The sequence below is a fragment of the Molossus molossus genome, unplaced genomic scaffold (genome assembly GCF_014108415.1).
Source record: "Molossus molossus isolate mMolMol1 unplaced genomic scaffold, mMolMol1.p scaffold_m16_p_1, whole genome shotgun sequence".
Classification (NCBI taxonomy): Eukaryota; Metazoa; Chordata; class Mammalia; order Chiroptera; family Molossidae; genus Molossus; species Molossus molossus.
The window spans coordinates 55205049-55229448 of NW_023425344.1; the positions used below are offsets into that span (position 1 = coordinate 55205049).

The 24400-nt window shown below is 37.9% G+C and overlaps 1 protein-coding gene across 2 annotated transcripts in view; it reads right to left on the reverse strand.

Moving 5' to 3' along the window:
- Positions 1–7781: 7781 nt before the first annotated feature.
- The window catches only part of RCHY1 (ring finger and CHY zinc finger domain containing 1), a 29538-nt gene continuing 12919 nt past the window's right edge, over positions 7782–24400 (reverse strand). The window contains exons 4-9 of one of the 2 annotated variants that reach the window (XM_036260969.1): positions 14227–14305; positions 12370–12414; positions 12204–12262; positions 12080–12106; positions 10749–10869; positions 7782–8649 (exon numbers count right to left, since the gene is read on the reverse strand). In XM_036260969.1, the coding sequence (XP_036116862.1) occupies positions 8521–8649; positions 10749–10869; positions 12080–12106; positions 12204–12262; positions 12370–12414; positions 14227–14305 (460 nt within the window). In that variant the 3' untranslated portion in view covers positions 7782–8520. The remainder of the gene's footprint in view (positions 8650–10748; positions 10870–12079; positions 12107–12203; positions 12263–12369; positions 12415–14226; positions 14306–24400) is intronic. The other variant, XM_036260976.1, reaches the window with a different exon arrangement.

Consider the following 24400-nt stretch of genomic DNA (forward strand, 5'->3'; position numbering starts at 1 on the left):
ACTCTGTCTCCAGAGCCTGTGTCCTTAACCACTCTACTGCCTAATAAATAACTATGACTACTAATAGGAGGAAAACTTTTTCTAAATGTATCAAGAATTATTATTATGCATTATTCTTACCTAAAAGAAAACTGATCACTAGGAAAATTACTTGTCCCATACTAAGCAGAGAGATTATGAAGTAATCCAAGTCTCCCATCCACAATTAAACCATTCTAAAGCTTAGAAGATTCCTTCCCTTCTAAACTTAGAAATGTGTTCTTTTGAGAAATCAAAATGTATTATAATGATCTCAAAAGTCATCACAACCTCACGAAAGTCTGTCAGCCACTTGTACAGAGAAAATGGATTCCCCGTATAACAAGCTCAGGGCCTATACAACCAGACTGATTCATCCACCAGTCAACCAGTCAGCTGAGCAGACAGTCACTCAGAACGTCCACAACCGAAGACTAGTTCACTTGCCTTTCCTCATAAAGAACAGAGCAACCTGCTCCTGTCCTCAGTGGACAAGTGAGTCAAACAGGTCTGGGCCAAGATGAGAGAAATGTCCAAGGGACTGGAGAGCCCTGAGCTGCAGGCTGAATGGATAGGACCTAGTATGGTGCTAGAAGAACCTCCTGGTCTGTGAGGCCCTCTAGGAAGAGCAAGGAGCAAGGCCAAATCCACTTGAGGCCATTTGTCCCCGAGCAGACTCCCAAGCCTGCCTCAGTCAGAACCCGGGTGAAAATGATAGGACATAGACTGTTCCAGCCACTGGAGATTTGGAGATAGTGGTCTAGTTCAGTGAGAGCAGACACTCAATGCTGCTGACAGGAAGGGTATGAGCCTTAAGGTCTACTGAGGGCCCAGTACACACCAGGCACTCTCCTTAGTGCTTTACACTTTATCTTATTTAAACCTCACACACAAACCCTATGAGGCTGTTACTACTATTCCTATTTCACAAAGAGTAAAATGTCTGGGAAGTTAAGAAATGCTCCAAGGTCATATTAGATTGATGGAACTTGAACTTCTGTGCTCCCAAAGTCCAAGACATTTCTATTCTATTAAGCTGCTCGCTCAACAAACAATTCATGATGTTAGGCAGCTCAGAGTTGCTTCTGGCCCCTAAAATTTTAGACTAGCCTAGGAGCCCAAATGTTTTGATATAGAAGTACTCCCAGATTGCGACACCCAGCTGTGACATTAAGAAATACAGCTTGGAGTAGATACCTATTCTATTTATTCCTCCATGTTTTCCATTCTTCTCCCACATTCCTCATGTCTCCTTTCTCCCAAACCAGATCATCTCTTATCTCTATGTCTGGGCAGGTGTTTATGCATGGGGAGAAATGTATTTATTGCAGCCTCCCATGTACATACATATACAGAGCCTCAGAGGAGACAATGGTGCAGAAAATAAAAACTCTTCCTTTGCAGGCCTTCTTAGAAAGCTTGGGCAAGTAAATGGCAATTTTCTAGAATTCAGTTTGATCAAGTGAAACCAGTGGGCTGGATTTTATAACTTTTCCAGCTCTAAAGTTTAGGATTCCATTATTTTAAGCAAATCCATTAATCTTCACAACACAATAGCCCCAAAGAAATACATCAACTCACAGAGAAAAAGGCCAAAAGAAAGAGAAAGATTAATTCTGACAAATACTGCTCTTTGCCTAGACATCAACATGATTTGATTTAAAAAAAAAAAAAATGCACAGATTACACCAGCTAGCACTGCTTTAACTCTCACGATTGACAGAGTGAAGTTGGATCTTGCCTGATGCCACAGCCCCCCTGTCCCCAGAGGTCAGGCCAGCTTTCGCGTCTATACTGGGAAGAGGTTATTTACCCCAAGTTACATTCGGCCCACAAAGTCTAACCGTATTCAGATTATCTTCATCCAAAGGATGTCAGGACAACACACCGCCTCGGGGTGTTTGGAACAGGGATTCCTCCACATTCTTGCCTCAGCTAATCAATTCTACTCCCTTTGGAAGAACAGTTAAGCCTTGAACAATGCGGGTTTGAACTACACGAACTACATACAAGCAGTTTTTTCTTAACTGACCAGCGTTGTTCAAGGGTCAAAGGCAAGTTGAGAATCCGCACGTGCAGAGAAGGCCAGCTGATAGTATATATTCCTGGATTTTCAGCTGCGCAGTTGGTCCAGGTCTCTTACCTCTGTTGTTCAAAGGTCAATGGCATTAGAAACCAAGCCTCCAGCCTTCTCTCCTTGGCTTCCCCATTCACCCTACCCCATCAGAGGAGCTACCTGATGGTGGTGAGATTTGGGGGAAAGCTACTGCACATGAGTGGTGAGATTTGGGGAAAAGTCATTACACATGTGGCGAGATTTGGGGGGAAAGCCATTCATTGCACATGCGTGTCCTCAGCCCTTTCTAGGTTGCAGCCTTGCCCTGACAGCTGCCTTATTTAGGACTCACTACTCCCCTCCCCAAGGCAGAGCCTCCCCTGTGGATGGGAGGCTTTATTCAGTGACTATACAGGTAAATTCAACTTAGAATAAGAAAGAGCAAACTCAATTTGGCCTAGATTCCAAACCACAATCTACTTTCCCCATTAGCAGAAATATCTGACTCCCACATTTACTTCTCAATTGATTTAGAACTTGATTCAGAACTCCAGAGGAATATAACTCTTTAAAACTTTAAGAGAAGGCACAGATTCATATTAAGTTCCATACGGCCCTGGCCGGTTTGGCTCAGCGGTTAGAGCGTCGGCCTGTGGTCCTGAGAGACCCGGGTTCGGTTCCCGCTAAGGGCGCGTACCTCGGTTGCAGTTTGTCCCCGGCCCTGGTCGGTTGTGTGGGTGGCAGCCACTCGATGTGTCCCTTTCACATCGATGTTTCTCTCTCTCTCTCTCTGTTCCTCTCTCTCCCCCCAACTCTACCTGAACAAAAAATGGAAAAATGTCCTCAGGTGAGGATAAAAAAAAAAAAAAAAGTTCCATATGAAACACTATACTGGTTGTTCTAAAGGAAATTAGAATTCAACAAAGATTAACTTAACGTGGAAATAAGCAAAGCAGACCGGAACAAATGCCCATCAGAGACTTCAAGCAGACATTGTGATGCCAAGTGGGAGGTCGGGGGAAGGGGGTGGTGGACAACAGACTGGGGCAATCAGGGATGGCTTTCCAAGAGATCTGATGTTGTGACCAGGCTCAAGAAGACTCAGAAATGTTTTTTCCAAGTTCTCCAGACTTGTGCAGCCTCAGCTCCTCAGAGTCCCCATCCACAAGGATGAGGAACCAATGGCCACGCCCTACGTAAGCCCACTCTACAGGCAATGACTGGAATTGCATCAACCTCTAGGCAGGCTAAAGGGCTGTTGACCACACTTAGCTCATGCTGAATTCTGACACTAAGAAAAATAGCATATGCAAGAGGAGTGAAAATGGGACAATAGTTGGAAACAGGTAGGTGATTAAGGGAAGTTTTGAGTCCAGTTTGAATATCTTATGTGTTTGCCTCTAGGAGAAAAAAAGTGCAACCAGCCTGAAGCTCTGACCCCATCAGAGGTTCACCAGAGTAGATGCTTGGCAGCCCGAAGCAACAATCTGGACAAGGTCAATCCTTAATGAATTGGGGAATGGCAGGCATTACACCAGCAGCCCTGTGCATCACATAGCACAGAGCGGGCCTGTTGACACTCATATGAATTTAAGCTTACTTATTCGAAATAGAGAACACTTAAGTCACAGGCTTGCACACCTCCCAAAGACCATACTTTTGTGGTCCCTACGTGGTGAAACCAAACCAAAAAGTTGTCCAGAAGAGGCTGTTTCTAAGGGCTCCTTACCTAGTGAGCCCCTTGACACAGCTGTCAGAAACAGGAAAAGCACTCCTATGGCACTGTCACACCCCCTCTCCCGGGCCAGGAACAACGTGAGGTCATTTACTCATTTTTTTTTTTTTATAACCTGGCATAACTGGTGCAAAATAAAATTTGTTCAATGGGATAAATGAATAGATGGACCTATCCACCAGATTCCAGCATGACTTCATGGAGTCCTGTCTTCTAGTTTGAAAAAGGTTCGTGGTATCACATTTCAATTGATACATTCTAGTACTAAACACTGGGGGGAGGGGGGGGTGTTCTTTTCAAGGAATTTTACACATATAGGTATATACACTTCTATCAGATTCTTAAATACAGTAAAAACTTGGAAACAATTTTTTTTAATCTCACTAGACATTCAGCAACTTCTTATGAACAAGAAATTTTGAGATGAAAAGCCCCATCACTGTCCTCACGAAGCAGGCCCCTTCTCCCACTCCCAGCTACCCTGGGTGAGGGTGCTTCCACAGCCCACCTTCTTCCCTCGGCCTTAGCGCCCATCAGTTACCCGTGTCCTCCACAAGCCATTGCCAGAGGGCTCTCAGGAGTTTTAGTTGTATGCCAAACCCCAGTCCTACTCTGCCCACAGGAAGCTTTATATACACTGCTTCACGTGCAATGTTTACGTGAGAAGGGGAAAGGCAAAAACTGAACCGTAATAAAGGACATGCTAAACCCTTTAAGACTGGCACACGTGCTACAGTGTATTAGAGGGAGAGGTTACAAAAACATGTTGGATATTAATTAGCATTCATGGAGAAGGTAAACTCTGAGCTGGATCATGAAGAAGAGGCAGGCCTTTGACAACTGTTTTTTTCTAAGAATGATTGTTCATTAGGGAACTGTGTGTGCCAAGGCAAGGGAGCAAAAATGCAGAGGAGATATGTTTCAGATATATGTAAATGACAAATAAAACTGAAAAGATAAAATTGGAACAGATATTGTAAAGACTTCAAAGTGAGGCATCTGGGTTTAATTAAATACACAGTTGGGAACCTGTAGTTTATTTTGACCAAAATTATAGTAAGTCTAAACTTAGGAAAAGTAAGCTAGCAGGATGTGAGGGGAGACAGTGAAATTGGGTGTAATACAACCAGGTAGATATAAGATTATGATGAGAATGAAAAGGGAGGTGTGAGAACAAGTAGACCTGCCAAAAGCTGGCATGAATCCAGAGGGTTACCTGGACAATCACAAGGAAAAAAACCCACATGGAAATGACAGTAAGAAATAAGTCCACTTAGGAAGAAATAAATTCAGTGAACAGAATGCAAACAGTGAATTTTTAAAGAGAACTTAGAGATGATTATTTAAAGAAATGGCACCACCACTTCAAATTAATTCATTTCAAATTAATTTACTCACTACTGAACACCTATTAAGTGCCTAGCACTTATAAGGATGTTGACTCCTTAGTGCTCACATTCATTTTGATTCATGACCAAAATTTTTTTAAATTAAAAGAAAATTAAACATGTATGCAATATGCAAAAAAAGTTTTAGTAAAAAGAAAAAAAAAAAGATTGATTTAAAATAAAAATCTATGACTCCATAAACATACTACTACTTCAAACATGAGCTAAAGTTAGTATCCTGCAGAGCTCCATAACTGGTTATGAAGACTCCAGAAATCACAGGAGATAAAAAAAATAAATAACCTACCCACACTTCTTTAATGATAAAAGGGGCCAATGAGCTTCTTTGCACCAAGAAATTCATAAACATGTTGAGTTGCTGGTTTTTAAAATAAGTTCACTAAGAAACAAATTATGTGGCAGGGCAACCTTATTAAGGAACAAGTCTGCTGTTCCATATTTCAGGGACAGACAATTCTACCACTCCTAAAACCAGACTAGGCTTATATTCCTGTAAGCTTTTTAAAAGTCTCTAGGAGCAGGAAAAGAAAAGAATAAAGTTATCTTTAAAATGTTAACAGTAGTTATTTCTGGAAGATAAGATTTACCTTCTTTTTTTAACCCTCACCAAAGAATATTTTTTTATTGACTTTAGAGAGAAATGGGTGAGGGGAGAGAGAGAGAGGTACACTGGTCAGTTGCCTCCCCTACATGCCCTGACTGGGGCTCAAACTTGTGACCTAGGCACATGCCCTGGCTGGGAATCAAACCAGCAACCCTTTGCTGTATAGGACAACACAAAAACCAACTGAACCACCCAACCAGAGCAACCTTCTTCTTACATATTTCCTACAATATACTTTTGAATGAGAAAAAGTTACAAAAAAAAGTTAAGATTTTCCATTTTACGTTAATACGTACTAAATGCTAAGGAACTTGTGATTGTGAATAAGAACTGTTAAAGAATTTTAAGCACTGGATTGATATGTAATGAAAAAATCCTTGAAGAAACCTGGGTACTACAGTCTAGACTTCAAGGGCATTTGAAAACTGCTTCAAGTACATGACTGGATATCATAAACAAGACATTACATACTAATTTTGCATTATGTTGGACAAATTTGGATCCTGAGTTGAAGGTATAAGTAATCATATTTTGAATTAAAATCAAATCATGAGCTCCTCCATAATAGATGACTTAGCTATCAGGGGTACTTTAGCAAAATAAAAGTTTGAGTCAAAGGCAGGGTGGTATACTGGTTTGTGGTCATATGCCTGGAACTGATTCCCAGCTCCAACATTTAGTACATCATGTACTTGAGCATATCATGTAACCTCTGAACCTCAGCTTTCTCATCTATAAAATGAAGACAATACCTACCCTACAGAATTATTCTAATGATTAATGCTAATGCAAAAGCATGGCACACAGATTCTCAAAACACAAAACTTTGTTATATATTCATTCCAACTTAAAGATCCAGTGATTATGATTAAAAGCAGTAACAGGATTTAACTAGTTTAGCAGGATAACAGAAACAAAAAGTATTACAACTAGAAAACTAGTCTTGCCTTATCTGTATACCGAGTGGTAACACTAGAAAGATATCCCATTCCTTCCCCCAAATCAAAGTCAGCACTGCTGCTCTGTCCAGGCCAAGGAAACAGGTGAAGGGAGAGATCACAGAAGAGCAGAATATGTAGGACAGGAAGGCAAGAGAACAGAGAAGATCTGGGCCCAAAACTGGAAATCAATACTGCTGCCTTTATCCAGGTAATTTCAACAAAAGAAATAAATGTACCAGAAATGTTAGGATCACTGTCTTCCTTATTCACAGAACATTCAACTCAAAGTTAGAAATGTAATAGGTGTTGACTGATAAGTACATATTTTACTTCCTAACCTGAAGCTTTTTAGAAACAGGCTAAGTTGGATACTGAGATAATACTGCAAAAGTTCAGGATCATCAAGCATTGTTGGGTTCATTGTTCCTGAATTAAGAGGTATATTTAATTCTACTACATACGTTTTAAAAAAGTATTATAAAATCAGAGATCTTAGCAGGAATATTCTGTGCTCTTTCTACTCATCTATCTACTTTCAAGCATTTAAGGACGAAAGAACCCACCCACTTACAACAAAGACAACCACTGCATACATAAAAACAAACAAAACAAGGAAGCCCTGACCAGTTTTGCTCAGTGATTAGAGCGTTGGCCTGCAGACAGAGTCGTGTGTTCATATCCCTGTCAAGGACATGTACCTAAGTTGTGAGTTCAATCCCTGGCCCTGGTTGGAGTCGTGCAGGAGGCAACCAACCAATGTCTCTCTCTCACATCAATGTCTCTCTCCCTTCCAGTGGAAAAATATCCTCAGATGAGAATTAAAAAAAAAAAACAAAGAAGAAGCCTGTCAAGTATGAGAAATACTAGAATGTACCATAATAAGGGCAGGGACTTTGTCTATACTGTTTTTTTTCTCTCTACAGCATCTAGAACCATACCCAGCACAAAGTAGTAGCTCACTAAATACTTACCGAGTTATTCTTTAAAGAAATAATTGTGGGTAACCAAAACAAAATTATTGTCAATGTTAATGGTTGTCTTAAGGCTTAGAAGAGTTCTATTAATTTACATTTTTCCCAACTACTCTTATGAAAGAATACCGCAAAGAAAAAACAAAGAAAGAAAAGAATATTTCTTTTACATTATAATTAGGGCAGTATAATCTGCCCTAATTGAGCCAAAAACAGATAGTCTTGGAAAAAACTTTCTATAAAAAACTGTTTCAATATAATTTTATTAGCAGTTATTATGTCAAAATTCACATTTACAAGATACAAAGGACTGTCAGAAATAGTTTCTAAAGCATATGGAATTAGATTTTAACAGTAAGATAAAACATATTCTTATTATAGTACAGCCCTTAAAAGTCAAGAATAATACTTAGAATTATTACAGTTCTGTCAAACTAGAAATGAATTCTGCGTGCATAGTGCCACTTAAAGCAAACCTCCATGAAAGTATAACATACTTCTACAGATATGAATTTCAGCGGCAAACATCATCGGCTTCCAAACAACTGACACTAAAGGAATTTTCTATCAAAACACAAGTGCAGTGACTTTCATTAAATATAGAGCTATGATAATTCCATAAAGAGACCCTGAATCCTTAAGTATTTGCAATATGACTTTATGCTGTGACACTAGTACAAAACACAACTCTAATGCATAGATTCTGACACATTATGACAATAGGATACTAAGGATAGCCTTTTTCTATCAGAAAATGCTGAGTTTTCCAGTGCAGTATTAGGCTGGTCATTGCTGATCTAGTGAAATTCTACAACCTCCAGCTTGAGCAGTATTGTAGGATTCACAGATATTACACTTCATGCCTAATATATGGAACTGGACTGTAGATCTCCCATTGCAATCATTGCAGAGAATCTAAAAGTGAAGAGATAAATTCAAATTAAGTACATTAAACTTTATAAAGTGGCATTGCTCAAAACAATTCCTCAAAAATTATATTGAAGACACATATCTATGAGTCTAACCATTTCCATAAGTAAAAATACACATTTTTTGTTCCTGCAAACTCTAAGAGGCTACTTTGAATTCAGAAAATGAAAATGTAGATTTGAGCCAAGAAGACTATTTTAAAATAGCTCCCAAGTAGCATAAATAGTACTAGTATAAAATTTTGTTTTTGCAGTGGAGAAATTAGAGTCGCTTTATTGCTAGCACTATGCAAAGAGAATGGGAAAGCTATTGTTCAAAAGCGCAAACTCCTCAATGGCTTATAATCAGAGGATTTTAAAGAGTCAGGGGGAATACGTATGTGAAAGTGCTAGTGGGGCCAGTTTTAACTGCGGAAACTTGAAACTGGGTCATTTATGGTAAAGGTCTTCAGCACCACATTTTCCTGGACAATGGACCCTCTGCTTCTTCTTCTTTAAGTTTCATATATTAAATACCTAGTCTTCTATACCTCAGGAATGAATTAAAGTTCAAAAGTAGTTTCTAAAATTGAACAAAGAGAAGCTTTTGGCTCATCCTTAAAATGCCAATAAGATGCCACTTAGGAATTAATCTTTTCTAGTACTAAGATCCTGAAAAACAAAAAAGGTGTTAACCTGAAAATTGATCAATACTATGTGAGAAAAGCATTAGCTTTAGAAAAGTCACACCATATTAAGGAGAAAACTTCCAAATTTACTCTAAATTATAATTTGGAAAATAATTCTCTTATGAATACGATCTAACTATAGAGAATAGTAGTTGCCTGGAGTTAGTAAATTGAGGAATGACTGCTAATGGGTACAGGGTTTCTTTTTGGAGTGACAAAAATATTCTAAAATTCATGTTGATGATGTTTGTACAACTCTAAGAATATACTAAAAGGCACTAAATTGTAAACTTTAAATTAATGAGTTGTATGGTATATGAATGATATCTTATTAAAGCTGTTATTTTAAAAAATCATCTATGTGGGACATGGCACAGTGTGGCCTCTAGTGAAACATCACAATTATGAGTTAGCATTCCAAAAGTGATCACAGACCTTACCAACAATTCAATTATCCACATGAATTATAAAATGCCCCAGTGTGATTAAAACAAAAAAATTTTTTTATTTGTCTTTTATAAGTGGTTCTAGTCCTTTTGTGTAGAAGTAGCTAAACTGATGATGTTTAGAAAATTTAGATGTCCAAAAATTACTAATGCACCAGAAAGCTATCTAGAATTCTAATTCTGATCTGTAATTCAATATACTATGCCGAGAATAGACAGCATCAAATCTAATTAATGAAGAAAAGATTATTATTCTCTATAAGGCAAAAAAGACACAGAAATACTTCTTATATTTTAGGTTACAGGCTAATAAGCTCAAATTTTAAAAGAATAAGCAAGGGTAATAAACATTAAAAAACAAAACGTGTCAGGCCGGTGTGGCTCAGTGGTTGAGCATCGACCCATGCACCAAAAGGTCACCAGTTCGATTCCCAGTCAGGGCACATGCCCAGGCTGTGGGCTCAACTCCAGTGGGGAGCATGCAGGAGGCGGCCAATCGATGTTCTCTCTCATCCATGTTTCTATCTCTCTCTCCTTATTTCTTCTCTCTCTAAAATCAATAAAGGAAAAAATAAAAAAACAAAACGTGATCTTCAAAAATCAGAAAATATGTTTGCTTGACAAATTGAAAATAAAACAATTTAAAATAAAACATCAAACCAGTTATTCACCTCTACTCAGTTACATTACTGGTTCTGGTAAGTAATGTGTAACTATTTCAGAATAAAGTTTGTGCCTGCCACCTAGTGTTAGGAAGAATTGCACAACGGTATTCTTAGAACTTTTTTCCCTAGTCTTTTAAGATCAATGTAACTAAAATTTAAAGATTATTTTGTGCGTCCTTCCCATTAATCATCACACTGCCATCTATGCCAAAGCAGTATTTTTTAGACAGATTTGATCAAAAGGACAAAAATAAACAGAAACATCAACAAGGGACTTTAAAAGTTTTCAGCATTAATTCTACTCACATCCACAGTCATGTTCTGATATTCAGATGGCATAGGGGTCTGTGCTACCTCATCATCCAGCTGTCTCCAGTACCTTGTCATATCTACAGCAGAGTGCATACATAAAGGACATCGGTAGCCTCTAGAAAAGATAGGAAGGTTATTTTCCAAACATTAAACTAGGAGCATATTAACCCAGGTATACAAGATAAATGCTACCTGGTACATAAACTATCCAAGATAGCATTATTCTGTATTTCAAGACAAGCTGTTACAAACCTGTAAACTTTTACACTATAAAAATTTTCAGTGAAATTCTGTATCATATGGCTTTTTTTTTTTTTTTTTTTTGGTTACTCCTCACCTGAGGATATTTTTTCCATTGATTTTTTTTTTTTTTTAGGGAGAGTTGAAGTGGGGGAGGGAGGATAAGAGAGAGGGAGAGAGAGAAAGAAACATCAATGTGAGAGACACATCAACTGATTGCCTCCCTTCCATACTCCAACTGGAGCCAGGGATCAAACCTGCAACCCAGGTATGTATCCCTGACCGGGAATCAAATCTGTGACCTTTTGGTGCAAAGGCCAACACTCTAACCACTGCACCACACTGGCCAGGACTCATACGGCATTTTTTGAACCTACCTCTTTTTTCTCAGTCCTCTAAATGAGCAGAAATTAGTCCACAGTCTTTGCAGACTATATTAAATATATTTTTAAAATCAATTAAGCTTTTTAGCTAAATAACCTCAATATCTGAATATATTCAAGTAAAGAAGACATATATTCCTTAAAATTTATTCAAATATTATTTCCTAAAATTCTGAAAGTTTCCTTCTATCTGGCTATTATAAATTGAAACTTCTGCTCATCAATTTGCAGGACCAAAATATACATTTTGCACGGTCTCCTCTTTCCTAACTATTCTTATCTCAATTTAACATCCTTCCCCCAAAATAAAGTCTCAGCTTTAGGTAATCTTGTTTAGATAAGCTTTCTTTGCAGGTCATTACTGAGCCAATATAATGACTTAACAAAATTTTGAACAACACGCCTCAGCATTTTTACAAAGCTATGACTGCCTCTGACAGAGACGATGCTCCCTAATGAGTGTAGCTAGAAAATCAGAGGTGTCTGTCTCAGTTTGTAGGATGAGATAAGGCATAACAGAAACATGAGGACAAAAATGTAGTCCTTATCCTCCAAGATGCTTTGCCCAGTTAAACACTACTCATTTCCCCTACCTATCTGAAGATAAATATGCACCATGCCCAACATGCTAATAGCAATGAAAAAGAAGAAAACAAAAAACCCAGACATCTTACAATTGTAACATTTTTAAATCCCACTCACTCTTTCAACATTTCTTCATAACACGTTCTGGGGGAAAAAAAAAACAAAAACATTATTTTAGTAAAACAAAAAATATTTCCACTAATTCAAACATTTTTGAGAAAAGAAACCAAAGTTACTTTACCTATGTAAAAGATGTCCACATGGCAAGACATGAGCAACAACACGAGATGTGTGAATGTCCTGTGAAAAGAAATAAATGTTACTGCTTACATGAAGACACTATAAACAGCCAAGCATTTTAAATTCAAGAAGGGATATTTCCAAAGCAAAAAATATTCTAACCTTACCTCCAAACATATTGGACAGTTCTGCCGGGAAACATTTTCAATACACTGTTCAAAAGAGAAACTCAAATTACCACTTCTTAATGAGATGGAAATAACAGATATGACAATAGTATTATTAATAAAAACAAATAAGGAAAGAACACCAATTTACTCAAGATAATAATTAACATTAATACATTTCCTATATTTTAGACAAGAACAATTTAACTCTCACAACCTTTTCAGACTTGGCAGAGTACCTGAAATAATAAAATTGCTCAATACATAGTAATTATTCAAATCATATTCATTGTACAGATAAGAAAACTCAGTGACTCAAGTCTTGCCAAAATTGCAGAGGTAATGATGTTTCGAACCTATTTTATATGTATTTTACTCCAAAACTAAACCACTTAATAATATTTATAATAACAGTTCATATTATCAAGATTTTACTACATGCCATATGCTAAGTTCACTACCTGTACTAGCCTAATTAATTCTCACAACTCTAAATGAAACATGTATAACTTTTACCCTATTTTATAGATGAGGTACTTGAGGCCTAGAGAAGCTAAATAACTTCCAAAATTACATGCTTGTAAGAGATGGAGAAACAAAACTACATTTGAGCTCCAACAGGATACCTCTAGGGTCTGGGTTCTTAACTTGACAAGACAGTGTCTGATTAGATGTGGGGAAGTAAAGGAAAGCGCCAAGCCATGGATGATGCCGGGGATTTTTAAGTAAGCACTACAGTAGATGGTAGGACCATTTACCAACACAGACAATTAAAGATAACTGAGAAGTAAAACAAAAATATCTTAAGAGAAAATATATACATTTTTTAAAGACAACATAGCATATCTTCCTGTCACCCCAAACTCAAGTCTATACAACAAAACTCAATCCTTTTAACTCAAACAAATTCACAATCTATTAAACAAGTACCATAAGCCAGAGCTAAAAACCCTGAGGGTCATCTTTACTCAGCTCCATTCTTTCTCCGTTATGTCTTGTCACTATATCCCATATGTGCATTACTTCAATTTCCCTTACCACTTTACTATTATAAGGCAGTTATTATCTAGTATCTATTTTTAAAAACCCTCACTAGTCTGTCCATTCTCTAAATTCTTATGTTAGATAGAACCAGTACTACGAATGATAGTTTACTTTTTTCCCTAAATAATGAGAAATAATTTTAAAGGCCCTGGGATCATGATATAATTGCTACACCCAGATTAAAAATATTTGTCTAATTATTAAAGAAAATATAAAATTATTATCTGAATTTTCTTGGAATGCAGTATGCTAACAGTATATTTTTCCTATACTATGCATCTTATTTAATTTTTTTTTCTTTATTAATTTTAAAGAGAGAGGAAGGGGGAAAGAGAGAGAGATAAAAACATCAATGAGAGAGAGCATCAATTAGCTACCTCCTGCATGCCCCTGCCCCCACTGAGGATTTGGCCCACAACCTGGGCATGTGCCCTGACTGGGAATTGAACCAGCGAACTCTTGGTGCGTGGGTCAATGCTCAACCACTGAGCCATACCGGCCAGGCTATACTATGCATTTTAAAGGATATTTTTTAAACTAATACCAATGATAAAGATTCATTAACCCATTTAGAAATAGACAACAATATACTAATAATTGATATAAGTGCTCTTACATACTATAAAGAAAAGGAATAGATCAGTTATTCTTAAGCATATATTTTAGAACATCTGCTCCTTAACACTGCTTAAAAATAAAAAGCATAGTAGTTGTACTTGATAACACTGAAAATTAGCATGATTCCAAACATATTAGGTTTTAAACTGGTTTGTAAAAACATTGTTAATACTTTTTAATTATGCAAACTGATACCTTGTGCTTTCCTTGAAGATTCATAGCTAGGCATAAGTTACATTTCAAACAGTGGAAAAAATCTTCCTTTGGACCAATCCTACAAAAACACATGAAAGCCAAAAGATTAGATTTGTTTTTACTACAGAGTCAAACAACAGTATTCTAGACAGGGGTTTCTCCACATAGGCATACTGACATTTTGGGCCAGATAATTCCCTTTGGTGGGGGACTATCTTGTGCATTATAGGATGTTTAGTAGCATCTCTGCCCTATAACCAGTAGATGCCAGCAGCAGACTACCTCCCCTCCAAACCCAGTTCTAACAACCAAAAATGTCCCCAGACACTGCAAAATATGCCCAGAGGCAAAATCATCCCTGGTTGAAAACCACTGTTTAGACTCTAATGATGATGGTGAAAATGATCATATATGCAATAAATCAGATTATAGTTTTCAGATGATGATGTCCTAGGTGAATGGTCTCACTCAAGAAAATGAATGAGCAGTATATTTCTAAGAACAAAAAGAAATATGTTATCTTCATCTAGTTAATTATTCAATAGAAAGCACTTCAATTCACAACATTTTCTGGAAAGAACCTGGACCATCCCATTTTGCTAAAAGAATGTGTGGCAGCATTCTTCCATCGGGAGATGAAGGAGACTGCACCACTGGATCCCACAGGACAACTATCTTTGAAAAGATAAACAAGACTGATGAACCTTTAGCCAGACTCATCAAGAAGCAAATAGAGGACCCAAATAAATAAAATCAGAAAAGAGAGAGGCAAAGTAACAATTGACACCACAGAAATACAAAGGATTATATGGAAATACTAGAAATAACTAGCTATTGCCAACAAACTGGACAATCTGGGCAAAATGGACAAATTCCTACAAACATACAATATTCCAAAACTCAATCAGAAAGAATCAGAAAACCTGAATAGGCTGACAACAACTAATAAAAATGATGCAATAAAAATAATAACTCCTAGCAAATAAAATTCCTAGACCAGATGGTTTCACAGGGGAGTTTTACCAAATATTCAAAGGAAAACTAACACCTGTCCTCCTCAAACTATTTCAAAAAAATTCAAGAGGACAGAAGACTTACAAGGCCAGCATTATCCTAATTCCAAAACCAGATAAAGACACTACAAAAAAAGAAAATTACAGGTCAATATCCCTAATGAACATAGATGCTAAAATCTTCAACAATATATTAGCAACTCGGATCCACAATACATTAAAAAGACCACACACCATGGCCAAATGCAATTTATTCTGGGGAACCAAGGATGGTACAATATTTGCAAACCAGTAAATGTGACACATCACATAACAAAATGAAGGAGAAAAGAAATCACATGATCATATCAACAGATGCAGAAAAAACATTCAATAAAATCCGGTACTCATTTATGATAAAAACTCTCAGCAAAGTGAGAATAGATCATACCTCAACATAATAAAGGCCACATATGACAAACTTACTGTCAACATCATACTCAATGGGCAAAAAACTAAAAGCATTTCCCTTAAGATGAGGAATAAGACAGGGATGTCCACTTTCCCCACTCTTATTCAACACAGTACTGGAAGCCACTGCGGTGACACAAGAAGAAAAAAAAAAGGCATCGAAATTGGAAAGGAGAAAGTAAAACTGTCATTATTTGCAGACGACATGGTATTATACACGGAAAAACCCAGACTCTACCAAAAAACTACTGGATTTAATAAATGAGTTTGGCAAAGTAGCAGGATTCAAAATTAATATCCAGAAATGATGGCACTTTTTATACACCAACAATACCCATTCATCATTATAACAAAATTAAAAATAAAGTACTTAGGAATAAACTTAACCAGGGAGGTAAAATACCTGTACTCAGGAAACTATAGGACACTGAAGAAAGAAATACAGGAAGATACAAACAAGTAAAAGCATATACTATGTTCACAAATTGAAAGAATTAACATCATTAAAATGCCCATACTTCCCAAAGCAATCTATAGATTCAATACAATTCTATTAAAATACCAATGGCATATTTCAAAGATCAAGAATAGCTATTCCACAAATGTATATGGAATCAAAAAAGACCCCAAATAGCCTCAGCAATCCTGAGAAAGAACAACAAAGTTGGAGGGAGCATGATACCGGATATCGAACTATATTACAAAGTCACTGTAATCAAAACAGCCTGTTACTGGCACAAGAATGGGGATTTGGATTAATGGAACAAAACAGAGAGCCCAGAAATCAACCCACACCTTTACAGTAAATTAATATTTCACAAAGGAGATAAGAACATACAATGGAGTAAAAACAATCTCTTCAATAAATGGTATTGGAGAAATGTATAGGTATGTGCAAAAAAAAAAAAAAAAAAGGCAACTAAACCATCAACTTACACCATACACAAGACTAAACTCAAGGCAGAATGATGGCAGAGAGCAGGACCAGAGGGAGGGTAAGTGTGTGAGAGAGCACACTAGTGTGTGAGAGAGTATGAGTGGACGACCAAACTCGTGCAGTACAGAGAAGCAGAGCAGAAGGTTCCTGTGCTGTGGACGGAGCAGCCGGCTACCATGGTAAGCAGCTCTTCAGGGCGCTTCTCCCTGCGCCGTGGGGAGGTCCCACCATTTTAGAAGTTCCCGGGTCTTCCCTGGGAGGAGGCAGTGGGAGTAGCTAGGGCCCAGCAACCTGAGCCCACCAGTGCACCTGGCACCATCAGACTAGTGGACACCCTGCGTCAACACAGACCAGTGAACAGTAACGGAGCTGTCAGAGTGCCTGTTGCAGAAACCGCAAACGGCTGGGAGACCAGCACCATCCCCCACAGTAGCAGCCCAATCAGAGTCAAGATATACCCCCAGCAACAGAGGCTGGGGAGCAGACATCCATCCCCAGGAAACAGAAGCACAGATCAGCAGCTGAGACCCATCCCCAAAAACTACAGAAAAGGCTGAGCAGGAGCTGAGCCCCACTGGGCAGCAGCACTCCCCAGCCACCAGCAGCAGGACCTGGGGTTCCATTAGGGGCCTGGGCAACACAGCTGCCCACAAGAGCGGTGGGGAGCCGGGGCACCAGAGAGGCCTGTACAACCCAGCTACCCACAAGATCAGCGGGTACCCAGGGCTCCAGTGAGGCCTATGAGACACAGCTGCCCACGGTGTGGGCAGGGAGTGCAGCTCCAGCAAGGCCTGAGCTATACAGCTACAGGGGGCACCAGCGACCAGCTGAGAACACAGCTCCAGAGGGTCCCACGTGATCCAGCAGCAGCAACTATCAGGACACACCAATACCTGCCCCCAGTAGTCAATCCTCCAGGATCTACAGCAGGCAAGAGGTGACACGCAACAGAACAGTCTAGGAGAAACAGTAGCCTTATTTGATATACAGTGAGCTGCCTATACATCCAAACATCCCTCACCAAGTCTAGAGCTACCAGACAGCTAAAATGGGGAGACAAAGAAACAACACCCAAAGGAAAAAAAAAGAGGAATCACCAGAAAAGGAACTACAGAAAATAGAAGACAGCAACTTGTCAGATAAAGAATTCAAAGCAATGATTATAAGGGTGCTCAAACAGTTTGGTGAGAATTACAAGCAACTTAGTAAGAATTATGAAGAGCTCACTGGGAACTACTTCAGCTTAAAAAAGAGGTAGAAGCTACGCATAAAGAGGTAGAAGCTATGCATAAAAATCAAGAGAAAATAAATGACATAGCTGTTATGAAAAATACCTTAGAAGGGTTCAATAGTAGATTAGAAGAAGCTGAAGATCGAATCAGCGACTTAGAAGACAAGGTATAGAAAAACACCCAAATAGAGCAGCAAATGGAAAAAAATTCTTTAAAGCAGGAGAGTTTAAGGGAGCTGTGGGACAATATAAAACGTATCAACATTCACATTATAGGGATACAGGAAGAAGAAAAATCAGAGAAAGGAATAAAGAACCTGTTGGAAGAAATAATGACAGAAAACTTCCCTAAACTGGCGAAGGAAGAAGTCACACAAGTCCAGGAAACACAGAGAGTCCCAAGCAAGATGAACCCCAGAAGACCCACAGCTAGACACATCATAATAAAAATGGCAAACATTAAAGACAAAGAAAGAATCTTAAAGGAAGCAAGAGAGAAACAGAAAGTTACCTACAAGGGAGCTCTTTTCTGATTTCTCAAGAGAAATGCTGCAGGCCAGAAGGGAGTGGCATGAAGTGTACAAAGTAATGCAAGGCAAGGGTCTGAATCCAAGACTACTCTATCTTGCAAGGCTATCATTCAAAATTGAAGGAGAAATAAAGAGCTTCACAGATAAAAAAAAAAAAAAAAAAAAAACTAAAGAAATTTACCACCACAAACCATCACTGCAAGAAATGCTGAAGGGACTGTTGTAAGAAGAAGAAACAGAGAGAGAGAAGAGAGAGAGAGAGAAACACAGGCATAAAATTAAAATGGCAATTAATAACTATCTATTAATAATTACCTTAAATGTAAATGGGTTAAATGCTCCAATCAAAAGACATAGGGTAGCTGATTGGATAAGAAAACACGACCCATATATATGCTGTCTACAAGAGACCCACCTCACAACAAAAGACTTACACAGGATGAAAGTGAATGGATGGAAAAAATTTTCCAAGCAAATGGAAAGGGAAAAAAAGCTGGTGCAGCAATACTCATATCTGACAAGACAGACTTCAAAACAAGGGCCATAATAAGAGAAAGAGAAGGTCACTACATAATATTAAAAGGATCAATCCAACAAGAAAATATAACCCTGGTAAACATATATGCACCAAATATGGGAGCACCCAAATATATTAAAAATCTTCTGGAGACTTCAAGGGAGAGATCAATAACAATACAACCATAGTGGGTGACTTTAACACATCACTGACACCACTGGATAGATCTCCTAGACAAAAAATTAACAAGGACATAGAGTCCTTACAAGACAAACTAGATCAATTGGACTTAATTGGTATTTACAGAACAGTTCACCCCAAAGCTGCAGAATATACATTCTTCTCAAGTGCACATGGGTCATTCTCAAAGACAGACCACATGTTAGGACACAAAGCAAGTCTCTACAAATTCAAGAAGATTGAAATCATATCAAGCATCTTCTCAGATCACAGTGGCATGAAACTAGAACTCAATTACAATAAAAACACACAAAAACATTCAAACACTTAAAGGCTAAATAGCATGTTATAAACAATGAATGGGTTACCAACGAGATCAAGGAAGAAATTTAAAAATTCCTGGAAACCAATGAAAATGAACACACAACACAAAATCTATGGGACACAGTGAAAGCAGTCTTGAAAGGGAAGTTCATAGCACTACAGGCCTACCTCAAGAAACAAGAAAAATTCCTGGTTGACTTTCTAACCTTACAACTTAAAGAACTAGAAAGTAAACAAAAAGAAAAACCCAGAGCTAGTAGGAGGAAGGAAATAGTAGAGGTCAGAGCAGAAATAAACAAAATAGAGACTAAAAAAAACAGTTCATAAGATCAATGAAACAAAAAGCTGGTTCTTTGAAAAGATAAACAAGATCGATGGACCTTTAGCCAGACTCACCAAGAAACAAAAAGAGAGAAGAAACCAAATAAAATCAGAAATGAAAGAGGAAAAGTAACAACTGACACCACAGAAATACAAAGGATCATCGAAACATACTATGAAAAATTATACGCCAACAAATTGGACAGTCTAGGAGAAATGAACCAATTTCTAGAAACACACAGCCTCCCAAAACTGAACCAGGAAGAGATAGAAAACTTGAACAGACCAATAACAACAAAGGAAATTGAAGATGTAATTAAGAAACTCCCAGGAAAACAAAAGCCCAGGCCCAGATGGCTTCACAGGGAAGTTTTACCAAACAGTCAAAGAACATCTAATACCCATTCTCCTTGAACTATTCCAAAAAATCCAAGATGAGACACTTCCAAACTCATTTTATGAGGCCAGCATAATCCTAATTCCAAAACCGGATAAAGACACTACAAAGAAAGAAAACTATAGGCCAATATCCCTGATGAACACAGATGCCAAAATCCTTAACAAAATATTAGCAAATCGGATCCAGCAATACATCAAAAAAATTATTCATCATGACCAAGTAGGATTCATCCCAGACATGCAAGGATGGTACAATATTCACAAATCGATAAATGTGATACACCACATAATCAAAATGAAAGATAAAAACCATATGATCACATCAATAGATGCTGAAAAAGCATTAGACAAAATCAAGCAACCATTTCTGATAAAACCGATCAGCAATGTGGGAATAAAGAGATCATATCTCAACAAAATAAAGGCTATATATGAAAAACCTGCAGCCAACAACATACTCAATGGGCAAAAACTAAAAGCATTCCCTTAAGAATGGGAACAAGACAGGGATGCCCACTTTTGCCACTCTTATTTAACATAGTACTGGAAGCCTTAGTCACAGCAATTAGACATAAAGAAAAAATAAAGGGGATCCAAATTGGAAAGAAGGATATGAAACTGTCATTATTTGCAGATGACATAATATTGTACATAGAAAACTCCAAAGACTCCATCAAAAATCTACTAGACTTAATAAATGAATTTGGCAAAGTAGCAGGATACAAAATTAATGTCAAGAAATTGATGGCATTCTTATACACCAATGATAAACTCAGAAAGAGAAACTAAATAAACATCCAATTTACCATCGCAGCAAAAAAATTCAGATACCTAGGAATAAACTTAACCAAAGAAGTAAAGGACCTCTTCAAAGAAAACTACAGGTCATAAAAAAAAAAAAAAAAAAAAAATTAGAGGAAGATATAAAAAAGTGGAAGCACATACCTTGTTCATGGATTGGAAGAATTAACATCATTAAAATGTCCATACTATCCAAAGCAATATATAGATTCAATGCAATCCCCATCAAAATACCAATGACATATTTCACAGAACTAGAACAAACACTCCAAAAGTTTATATGGAACCAAAGAAGACCCTGAATAGCCACAGCAATCTTGAAAAAGAAGAAGAAAGTAAGAGGGATCATATTACCAGATATCAGGTTATACTACAAAGCTACTGTAATCAAAACAGCCTGGTACTGGCACAAGAACAGGCACATAGATCAATGGAACAGAACAGAGAACCCACAAATTAATCCAAGACAATATGCTCAATTAATATTTGACAAAGGTGGCAGGAGCATACAGTGTAGTCAAGACAGTCTCTTCAATAAATGATGTTGGGGAAACTGGACAGCTACTTGCAAAAAAATGAAGCTAGACCACCAACTTAAACCATCCACAAGAATAAACTCAAAATGGATATAAGACTTAAATGTAACTCGTGAATCCATAAAAATTCTAGAAGAAAATGCAGGCTACAAAATTTCAGACATGATATGCAGCAGAATTTTCACTGACAACACCTAAGGCAAGAGAAACAAAGGAAAAAAATGAACACATGGGACTACATCAAACTAAAATGATTCTGCACAGCAAAAGAAGCAACCATGAAAACAGAAAGGGAATCCACTATATTGGAAAACATAATTGCCAATGATGCATCAGATTAACCCTTAGGGTTAATTTCCAAAATATATACAGTGCTCATACAACTCAACAAAAGAAAGACAAAGAACCCAATTAAAAAATGGGCAGAGGACCTAAATAGACGCTCTCCAAACAGGAGATACAAATGGCCAAGAAACATATGAAAATATGCTCAACATCACTAATCATCCAAAAGATGCAAATTAAAACAACTATGAGGTTATCACCTCACACCTGTCAGAATGGTCACCATCAACAAATCATCAAACAAGTGTTAGAGAGGGTGTGGAGAAAAGGGGACTCTAGTACACTGCTTGTGGGAATGTAGACTGGTGCAGCCACTATGGAAAACACTATGGTGTTACCTCAAAAAGTTAAAAATTGAACTGTCATTTGATCCAGTGATCCCACTTCTAGGAATATACCCTAAGAAACCTGAAACACCAATCAGAAAAAAATATATGTACCCCTATGTTTATAGTAGCACTATTTACATTAGCTAAGATCTGGAAACAACCCAAGTGTCCATCAGTAAATGAGTGGATAAAAAAGCTGTGGTACATGTACATAATGGAATACTATGCAGCTGTAAGAGAGAAAGTTCTCTTATCCTTTGAGATAACATAGAGGGACCGGGAGAGTATTTTGCTAATCAAAATAAGCTAAGCAGAGAAAGACAAATACCACATGATCTCACTTACTTGTGGAATATGATGAACTAAACAAACTGATGAGCAAAACTGACCCAGAAACATAGAGTTGGGGTACAGACTGACAAACCTCAGAGGAGGGGGAGTTGAGAGGGGAAGAGATGAACCACCAAACTTATATACATGTATGCATGACCAATGGACATTGACAACAAAGCTGGGGATGGGTGAGGGGGTAATGGGGAGGAGGACGTCAATGGGGGAAAAAGGAGAAACATCTGTAACTAAAACAAATGAATAAACATAAAGAAAAAGAGAGAGAGAAAATGCATATATGCTTAACTCATGGACACAGACAATAGTGAGATGAAAGCCTGGGGTGGAGGCAGGAGCAAGGTGGAGGGGATCAATGGGGAAAAAGGAGGGCCTCTGTAATACTTTCAACAATAAATACAAATTTTTTTTTTTTTTAATAAAAGAATAAACTCAAAATGGATATAAGACTTAAATCTAAGTCACAAAACCATAAAGAGCCTAGAAGAAAAGATAGGCAGTAAAATCTTAGGTATCTCATACTGTAGTATTTTTGCATATATATCTCCTAAGGCTAGGAAAACAAGGAAAAGTTAAACAAACAGGACTACATCAAACTATAAAGCTTTCTACACAGCAACAGAAACCATCAAAAGAATAGAAAGGGGCCCTTGGCCAGTTTGGCTCAGCGGTTAGAGCGTCACCCTATGGTCCAGAGAGACCCAGGTTCGGTTCCCACTAAGGGCACATACCTCGGTTGCAGTTTGTCCCCAGATCTGATTGGGTCATGCGGGTGGCAACCACTCGATGTGTCCCTTTCACATCGATGTTTCTCTTCCTCTCTCTCCCCCCCCCCCCACTCTATCTGAACAAAAAATGGAAAAATGTCCTCAGGTGAGGATAAAAAAAAAATGGAAAGGGAATCCCCTGTATGGGAGAACATATTTGCCAATGGTACATCAGATAAGGGGCTAATTTCCAAAATATGTAACTCAATACCAGGAAGAGAAATAATCCAATTAAAGATTGGGCCCTGGTTAGTTTGGCTCAGAGGTTAGAGCATCAGTCCTTGGAGAAAAAGGTCTTGGGTTTGATTTTCGATCAAGGGCACATATCTGGGTTGCCAGTTCAATCCCCAGCCCTCGTCGGAGTTGTATGGGAGGCAACCAATCAATGTCTCTCTCTCACATCAATGTTTCTCTCTCTCTCTCCCTCCCTTCCTCCCTTCCACGCTCTACAAATCAATGGAAAAAATGTCCTCAGGTGAGGATTAACAAAATAAACAAAAAAAAAAAATGGACAAAGACCTAGCTGGGTAGTTCCATTCCCAGTGAGGCCACATACCTAGGTTGCTAGTTCGATCCCCAGTCAAGGCACATGCAGGAGGCAACCAATTAAAGTTTCTCTCTCACAATGATGTTTCTTTCTCTCTTTCTCTTTCTCTTTCTCTTTTTCTTTCTTTCTCTCTCTCTCTCTCTCTCATCAATGAACAAACATATCCTCCAGTGAGGATAAAAAAAATTTTAACGGGCAATGGACCTGAATAGACACTTTTCCAAACAAAGAGGACATACAACTGGCCAATAGACATGTGAATAAATGCTCCATGTCACTAATCATCAGAGAGATACAAATTAAAACTACAATGAAGGATCACCTTACACCTTCCAGAATGACTACTATCAATGATAAATCAATAAACAACAAATGCTGGTGAGGATGTGGAAAAAAGAGAACCCTAGTGCACTGCTGGGGGGAATGCAGATTGGTGCAGCCACTGTGGAAAACGGTATGGAGTTTCCTCAAAAAATTAAAAATATTTTTTCATTAGCCAAGATCTGGAAACAGCACAAGTACCCATCAGTAGATGAGTGGTTAAAAAAGCTGTGGTACATTTACACAATGGAATACTACATAGCTATAAAAAAAAAAAG